The following is a 9,157-nucleotide window of genomic DNA, read 5'->3' on the forward strand; positions in this document are numbered from 1 at the left end:
TTTTATTTCAGAAACAATTTTTTTCTTTTTTTAAATCAGCAGTGGGGACAAGTGAGGGAATGACATATTGGTATATTTTAATTACCTAAAATAAATAAAAAATAAAAATTGATAATTTTATTTTTATTCTTTTGTTAGCTTGCATTCCGAAGGACACTTTCCCTGAATTTTTTTTTTCGTAAGCTGTAAAACAAACATAAAATATACTGGGGACATGAAAATGACTGTTTTTGTGAGAATGACCCATATATATATATTATATTATATTTTCTTTAAAAATATTTTCCCAGATTTTATTACTTAAATTCTTGTATTTGGTTTTAGACTATGCCAGGCAGGGTTCCCACAGGTCTAGGAGAACAGGGAAAACCTGGAATTGCCAGGGAATTTTATTTTAACTCCAAAAATCAGGGAATGTTGCAATTTTTTTACAAAAACCTGGAAAATAATACCTGGAAAATAACCAGTCTTAAAATTGTCTGTAACAGTAATTAGTTATTGAGATTCAAATTAAATAATTCTAACATCTATTACAATTATTTGTTACAAAAATTTCACATTTTACTCAAACTGAAATGTTCCCTTCCTCATTTAATAATATCTTTTTACACAGAAAATTTAATATTTCATGTTGCAAATAAAGGAATAAAATTTTTTCGGATGAAAACAGGGTCTCAATTTTTGTTGAAATTTATCTGGTATACCTGGAAAAGTCGGGATTTTTTTTTTCTTAAATTGAGCGGGAACCCTGCCATATCTTATTTTTTTAAAAGCATTATTGTAAAAAATTCTAGTAAAGTAAATTTTTAACAAAAGAAACTTTTTTCTGTCTATTTTTTATCAATTGGAAAAATTTAAACTTTCTGCTGTATTAAGTTCGATTAAATTTGTGGTATTCTTAAATATTAGATAAATGTCATTTTCAATTTCTTCCGATGCCCTGGAAGAAATAGGTTGTCCAATCCTAATATATTTCTCTCCTCTGCATTAGTCGGATATCAAAGGGTGCCAAAAGAAGCTGGTGGAGCAGTTGATGAAACAGGTCAATGAATCTCCTGGTCCACCCTCGCGAAAATTAATTGGCCGCTGTCTAGCCACCCTCTTCAATGTGGGGGATGCTTCTTTGCTCTTTGATACAATCAACAAGTGTAATGACATTGCAAAGAACAAGGACGATTCTCCAAGCTTCATTCAAACAAAGCTGTAAGTCTCTTCTTTTTTTTATTTATTTAAGTAAACTGAAATATTTACATAGCCAGGCGTCTGTTTAGAGGAAATTTGGGTCCGTTAACGAACCCTGCACAAAATATCTTTTCATTAAAACGGGCTCTTCACAAAATATTTTAACTTAAAAACGGACCCACAAAATGATTATCTTTCAGAAAATGATTTATCTTTTAATCGGACCCTTCCCAAATTTGTTTATCTTCATTATTGTTTTGTTCGAATAAACCCTTCCCAGGGCAGAAAAAAAGAAAGATGATGTAAACGAATTAAGTTTTGTCTTCAGACGTTTTTTCCATTATTCGTTTGAAATGAATATTCTGCGTTCAGCAGAATAGGCTAAGTATCAAAATATATGTATGTTGCATCTCTAATTTAGTAGCAGCAATTGCTGTTTATTTTTGAAAATGTAAATTTTTTGTATTATAATTTTACAGTATTGAGCATAATCTTGTATCTATTCACAATTTAAAAATTCATTGAAAAAGTTTTTTGCAATAACAGGACCCTATTTGCACAAATTCACAAAACAGGACCCTGGTTCAACGAATATGACTTAACGTTTATTTTATATTCACAAATTATGATTAATTTTTTCACAATTTTACCAAAGCACGACCTTTCAGAAAATGTCTGGACAGACCCCTGATAGTTGCCAATTCTACTGGATGATCCAGTAGACTACTGAATTTTGCCAGTTTCTCCTGTTCTACTGGTTTAATTAAAATTCTCCTGTTTTTTGAAAATTTCTTAAAATTTAGTAAGTTTCATAAAAAAAACAACCTATTGAAATAGAATTTTTGTACAGATTATTGCTAGAATATTTACATTAGTATTACTAATACATAATGAAGTGAATCTCACTTATGGAAATCGGTTTAAAACTTTTTTTGTTTTTGTTTTAAAATGTTCAATTTATTATTATTTAGAACACTAGTTTTAAATTAATGAAAAACATCTTTTGACTATCTTTGAGGAATTAAATGACAATAATATTCGAAATTATGAGTATAAGCGTAATATATAACATTTCAAGTATGTTTAATGTCAATCATAACTGAAAAATAGTGCAGTTTTTCTACTTTGGTGACTGTAAAAATCGCTGAAATTCCCTCTGTATGAAAAATTTAGTACATTATGCAACAATTGTCAGGAAATTTATATAATTTTGTAAAATCTACTGGATTTTTCATATTCATGTTGGCAGCTATGTATTTATTATTATTTTTTACCTCTTCATTATTTTTATTATTATTATTTATAATTATTATTTCTTTCCTCTTTAAGGGGTAAAAAATAATAATTGGGGACTGCTGGGCGGGCAAAAATTATGATTTTTATTTCGAAAAGTCAAAATCTAATTTATTTGATTTAAATGGGATTTATTTTTTAAAATTTAAGTCAGATTTATTTTTATATGTGCTGGCCACTTCATCTAACTAAAATGCTTAAAANGCTTCCCTCCTTACTTTATCACTGAATAAATAAAATCAGGATTTTTTTTGTTCCAGCTAAATATTCTAAAATTTTAAAGAAGTAGCTATTTGTTGGTTAGATATCCAATGAAGAATAAATTAATTTAGATCAAAATACATTGATGAAAATAAATATTCCAAGTTATTGGTATGCACTAACTATGTATTTTATAATTTAATGAGTCTTAAAAAGTTTTGAGAGTATTTGTATTTAAATGAACACAAAAGTTAATGGATATAAGTGAAATATGTTTGAAATCTAATTATTTGACATACAGAAAAATTATAACTTAAAAGTTTTATTATTGGTATGCACTAACTATATTTAAGTTAATGAGTTTTAATAATTTTTAAAAGTACTTTCATTTAAATAAACATGAAAGTTAATGGATATAAGTGAAACATGTTTGAAATCTAATTATTTGACCTATAGCTAATGGAAACTTATAACTTTAAAGTTTTATGCCACTTTTTATCTATATTTAGTTTCTTTAGTTATTGTTCTATTTTGAACATCAAATAACAATTAATAAGCATTTTTCTTTCATTATTTCTCTAGATAAAGCACCTGTTATCAATAAAATCAGATTTAAAAAAAGATTTCAACCTTCAAATAGGCTTATAAATTATATTGTGTAAAAAAATTTTTGAAATTAAATTTTTTAAAAAATCAATTGATTTTTATCAATTATTTTTTTAAAGAGAAATCAAGGGATTTAAATAATGCCAATTCTATTAATACTATAGATATTATACTCTTTGTAAAGAAAATCGGTGCCTCTAGGTAACAAGATTTTCTCACTCTCTCCACTTTTCCCCTCTCCAATTCCATGGTTTCAGCAAATCTTGCTTTTTCACTCAAGCAAGTATATCACAGCCTCTTACTGAAAATTACTACAATAGAGAAAAAGAAATTGGCTGAAAACCATGGTAACTAATAGGGGAAAAGTATGGAAATTATGTAAACTTGAGTTACAAAATCTATTAACAAAGAGTATAAAGCTGAAAATAGAGTATAAACCTCTATATATCTTACCTTTGAGCTGTAATTAAAAGACATTTAATTAAAGGATTAATTTTGTAATTAAAGGACATTTAATTACAGAGCTGCCATCACTTGCTTGGGAACAATGTATCAGCAATTGGGAAGGATGACTGGACGTTCCTATGAAGAAACTGTGCATATTCTTTTGAAATCATTAAAGAATGCTGATGTATGTATTTTCCTCTCTCTCTCATGTCATTCTTAATTCAGTTTTGAGATTTTCACTGCATGGAATATATAGAAATGTATTATTTCTGAAAAGCTTCCTCTTTAAATATTTGTACAATACTAAAAGTTTTCTGAAGCTAAGGAAGTTTTACCATTGACAGGTAGTATAACTTTAATACAGTAGAAGAGCTATGAACCACTATAAACCGTCGCCAATAGCCCATTGTGCAGCTCTATTGTGATCTAAATGAACTAAACAAGAACAAAACTTTTGTTAAATCTTGTTCATCAGATGTTTACATACATGTGGTTTTATCGTCAATTTGCAAAAGTCTTCCTATTTGATTCTTTTGGTTTGATGAATTTTCGCTATTTTGAATATTTGGATCTGTGCAGGAATCTTCTCAAGATCGCAATTCATATTTTTTTGATAGCAAACATTGATTTTCATATTTATCTGATTTGAAAGTGCAATTACTATTTCTGTGATTTAAAAATCCGACATCATGATTTGTATTCATGCCTTTATCAAATTAATATCGCGATTCATCCCATGCGTTTTTAAAAACTAATATCACAATAAGTATTCAAGAGAGTTTAAAATCCAACGTCGTGATTCACATTTGCACGTTTTCAAAAGTAAATATCGCTATCCTTGTGAGCACTAGATTTTTCTCTTAAATTAGTTACTTTAAAGGTGTGTTATTCTTAATTAGTAGGTAATTTAATTATCAATTGTAGTTCAAAAAATTATATTAATTATGTATGAAACACAAATTCATGTACCTTTTGATATCAAGTTTTTTCATACAAAACTTTCTGTGTTTTTCACTTTGTGTCACAATTATCCCTGAATTTTGGACCCACCCCCCTTTTGTCAGCAAAATACGAACCCCTTTATGAGAAAAAACCCCTCTTCCTTTGAAGTTCTACCCTGGGTTTTGTATAAACTTAAGACTTTTGTTAAGGAAACTAATTCAATTAAAATCTGTAACTTTGCACAAAACTAAATTAATGTTTCATATAATTGTATAAAATTTTGAGTAGAATATTTTTTAGGATTTTTTTTGTTCTCTTTTTTATGTTCAACACTTTTTAAATTCTTTCTTTACCTGTTAAGTTGAATTATATTATCTCNCCCCAATTCAACATTTCTTCCAAATTTAAAATGTTTCTACAAGTTAACATTTTTATGTTGCTTTTTATTAAAGTTTTAAAAATAGCAAAAGTTTCATGCCTACTCTCTCTTTACCCCCATCAGCAAAAATAAGCAAACCATCTCCGTCTGATTAGTTGCTTAAGTAATATTTAAACGACCCCTTCGTTCAGGATGGTGAATGTATGACACGTGACAGTTATTTGGTGGCACATCAGAAGTTAACATTTTAAGCATATAAAGTTTATTTTATTCCCAATCATTTTTTGAAAAGATTTAAAAAAAAAACACTCCTAAAAAAGGGATTTTGAGTGCCATTATGTCACTTAGGATGTATGGGTGATTCTTTTTAAACATGACAATTCGGACCAAAAAATTTCTTCAAATTTAAAGTCTTCAAAATAATCTAAAATTTTTTTTTGTATACTTCTTTAGTTACACTTATTAATATGTTACAGACAGCAGTGTAGTTTATTAGCATTTGCTCGAGAAAAAAATTAAAATAGAAATTCATCAAATCTTGCATGCCAGAAAAATCACATATTAGCTTAAAAGTTTAAAAAGCAGTCATTTTAAGTTAATAGTAAGTAACTCAACTTAAGCTTTTATGTTAGATGGACCATAAATTGCTTAATTTAATTCTTTTTATCCACTGTAAAAAGAATTAAAAAAATTTTGTTGCTGATTTGTATAGAATAAAATTGTGTATAATAATCAATCATTAAATAAATAAATAACTTTGATTACATCCAAGCATATTACAATCTTGCATAAACTTGATATTAGGTTAATATTTGCTTCCCTCCTTACTGTACTAGCAGTTAAATTTCTGGTAACTCTTCAATGTCCTGGCATTCATAAGCCAGGAAAATGACAGCCAGGATAATGACAAATTCGCCATTTTATAGCATATAACTTTGATTTAATATTTTGGCCTAAGACGTTTTTATTCTGCAGAAAATAACAGGATTTCTTGAAATAACTCAGATAAATCTATGTAGTTTATGTTATTAATGATTTCAAGAAGCCAGGAAAATGACAACACAAAAACCTACTCACCTTGAAAAATTTTTTGAAATAGATTTTGGACCAAAAAATTGGTCCTTTTTTCATGCAACAAGACATGTTCATATAGGAGGGTATCTAATCAATCTATTAATATAAGATATTGATTGCTGGCTCTATATATTTTGGTAATAAACCACTAAATAAAAGTAGCCAAGAAAATGACAGATTTTCTTGGGACAAACAAATTATTGACAGAAATTTTTTTTTTAAACGACGTTTTTGTAAATAAATTCTGCGTATATAAATTCTGCGCATAAATTCTGCGTTTTTGTAAATATAACTCTGCGTATATTCTAGAAATGTTTACACCGGGTGAGATAAAAAAAATTAAATACTGAAAAATTTATAGGAAGTTTTGAATCTAGTTGTTATTGGAAACATTGTTTGGGACGTGCCAGAAACATGAAATTTTAAAGTTCAATTAAATTTTTTAACTCTAGAAAACAGTCAATGCTAGTGCAAAGTCGTTTTAAAATGCTAACAGCAATGTTATTTAATTTATTAATTTTTTAAAAAAATTCTTCCTCTCCATGTAATGCAAATGCTGATTAGCTCCATTAAAAAAAGTCCTCCACGAAGGCAAATTTCTCCCAGTACTCAATTCAGGAGTTCCCTTGTCTTCTGGGTGGGGTTCAAAATTACAGGGCTACGGAGTTGATTATTAGTAGTCCTAAACCCATAAAATTGGATCAGCTGTTTGACTACAGTTATAAAATTATAAAATAACTCAATAGGATATATAGTTACACTCTATAATTCTCTAGTTTAAAATGAAATTACTACGGTCTCAAAGATTATTTTTTTAAAGAAGAAAATAAATCATAAATTAAGTGGCACATAATAAAGAAATATCAATGAATTTTCTTTTTAGTCTCAAACAAGATGTGAGATAATGATAAGCATGGAAAAAGTTGTGTCAGGTCTGGGTAATGCTGCCACTTCTGTTCATAAAGATATTTTTAAAGCTCTGAAACATTGCTTGACTGACAGAGTGATGACTGTGCGTTGTGCTGCTGCCAAGGTATGTCCTTATCGTATTTGTTCATTCATTTAATCATTGTAAATATTTTTTTAATTACAGTCATATAGTGAACGAAATGTTCATTCCCGTGCCTTGCTACAGACGCATAATATTATTTTTTGTAGTTATACTGAACCAAAAGAGGTGAAGAAATTGGATATTATAAACTTTTTTCTGTCTGCGATTGATTCTTCTTCTTCATTTTTTAGTAATTTTGAAATTTCTACATAAAATACATATACCGATTTTCGAAACCATCTATTTGCTTGGAATGTAGCTATAAGCATTTTTTTTTCTTGTTTGCTTCTTCTATCTCAGTATTCCATACCTTAATAAAAGCCACCCCTAAATTTTTTGTACGCAAGACGAAGAGTCTTAAATAATAAAAGTTAGCACATTTTTTGTTGATACATATTGTTTTATAACAATTTTTGTATTTCTTTTTATGGGTCATTTATTTGAATAATGCGTCGTAAAAGGGAGCAGTATGAAAAAATGAGTTAAAATTGTTTACAGTATGGATATAGTGAACTGCAATTTCGGACCCTTGAAGGTTTACTCTAGCGGAGTTTGACAGTATTTGTAATTATTTTTTATTATTAAACTAATTGAATACCTGTTTTTTTGTTCAGAGTGAAACAAAAAGAATCAATAAATTATTACTTCAAAATCTTACACAAAAACTGAAACACAAGAGACACAAATAATTTCAATGCATCCCTTCTCAGTGGTGTTAGATTAAGCTTAGTCATACATCTCATCAAAACAAAGATGAAATGTCTTGTACTGCATGTTATGTATTAGAATAAGCTATAATTTAAATAAAATAAAATTTAGGCTCCTGTTTACAAAAATCAGAGAAATTTTATAAAATTGGTCTTAGAAAAGTCAGAAATTTTCGAGCAATCTCGGACATAGCAGAATTTTTCAGTTTTGTTTTATCGCATTCTTACTCTGCTGGAAGCAAACAAAACATTGCTGTGTTTGGAAATTTGCCAAAATTTGTTTTGGAGTTTTGCTGTTGGATTGTGGGACTGCACACTTTGTGTGATATACTTGTGTGCGTGAGTTGTGCATATATGATGGTTACTGAATTTACATAGAAAGAAAAGAATAAACAACTAAACTAGCGTTTTGAAATTATCACTTTGTGTTGTTCCTTGTTTTAAAAACCATCCTACAAAGACTGATATTTAAATTTTTTTCATTTGCCCGAGATAGATCAGAATAGTAGACTGATGGTAAATTAAATAATTTTTACGCATAAAAAAATTTAAAAATTCATCCCAAATTTTGTGTATTATGTTTTGCTTTAGTTCCTTTGTATTTATTAATAATGAAATAAAAGAATATGTTGATTTTTTTTCTTTTTTTCTTCTTCAAAAAACTTGGTATGGGAAGAGCTGATTCTTTCTACAAGTTAAATAAGTTACATAAATAAATTTATTATATAAATAAATAAAATTTTCTTTGACAGTTGATACTAACTATAGACTTCAACTATAGACTAACTTTTTAGATAAATATGAAAAAATTTTCCTGCAGTTTTTCTCACTTTGGTAAGTTGCCAAATTTCCATTTCAAAAACTGTAAAAAAAATTTTTTTTGAAGAATAAATTTTAAAACATTTAGTTTAACAAAATAAAATGAAACAAAACTATTCCTATAACTGTTATTAACTGTTTCTTAATTGCAGTGCCTGCAAGAGATGATCAAACATTCTCAGTTTCTGTATACCTCTGATTTGGAGACTGTTGCATCTCTCTGCTTCCGATCATTTGAAGGTTCTAACTATGAAGTGCGCTGTGCTGTCTCTGAACTCTTGGGAGTAGTCATGGCAACCACACAGCAGGCCTCTCATCCCACTGGTAACATTCATTACATTCAACGTGCAGTCCGCTCTAAAATATTATATAAGCACCTACAACAACAAATTCCCTGACCCAGAAAAAATCTTGCATTTACATATAACAGACGTGCAAATATTGTGTGTGTGTATA

At 28.4% G+C, this 9,157-nt stretch overlaps 2 protein-coding genes across 3 annotated transcripts in view; one reads left to right on the forward strand and one right to left on the reverse strand.

Annotated features, from left to right (window-relative positions):
* Positions 1-9,157, reverse strand: part of LOC122272596 (monocarboxylate transporter 12) — a gene marked incomplete at its 3' end in the record, with an annotated part of 552,146 nt that overhangs the window by 291,727 nt on the left and 251,262 nt on the right.
* Positions 1-9,157, forward strand: part of LOC107439530 (HEAT repeat-containing protein 5B) — a 116,180-nt gene that overhangs the window by 5,653 nt on the left and 101,370 nt on the right. For both annotated transcript variants that reach the window (XM_043052959.2, XM_071182937.1), the window contains exons 3-6: positions 992-1,203; positions 3,805-3,913; positions 7,008-7,157; positions 8,854-9,025. In XM_043052959.2, coding sequence (XP_042908893.1) covers positions 992-1,203; positions 3,805-3,913; positions 7,008-7,157; positions 8,854-9,025 — 643 coding nt within the window. The remainder of the gene's footprint in view (positions 1-991; positions 1,204-3,804; positions 3,914-7,007; positions 7,158-8,853; positions 9,026-9,157) is intronic.

Source organism: Parasteatoda tepidariorum, chromosome 7 (assembly GCF_043381705.1).
Source record: "Parasteatoda tepidariorum isolate YZ-2023 chromosome 7, CAS_Ptep_4.0, whole genome shotgun sequence".
Lineage (NCBI taxonomy): Eukaryota > Metazoa > Arthropoda > Arachnida > Araneae > Theridiidae > Parasteatoda > Parasteatoda tepidariorum.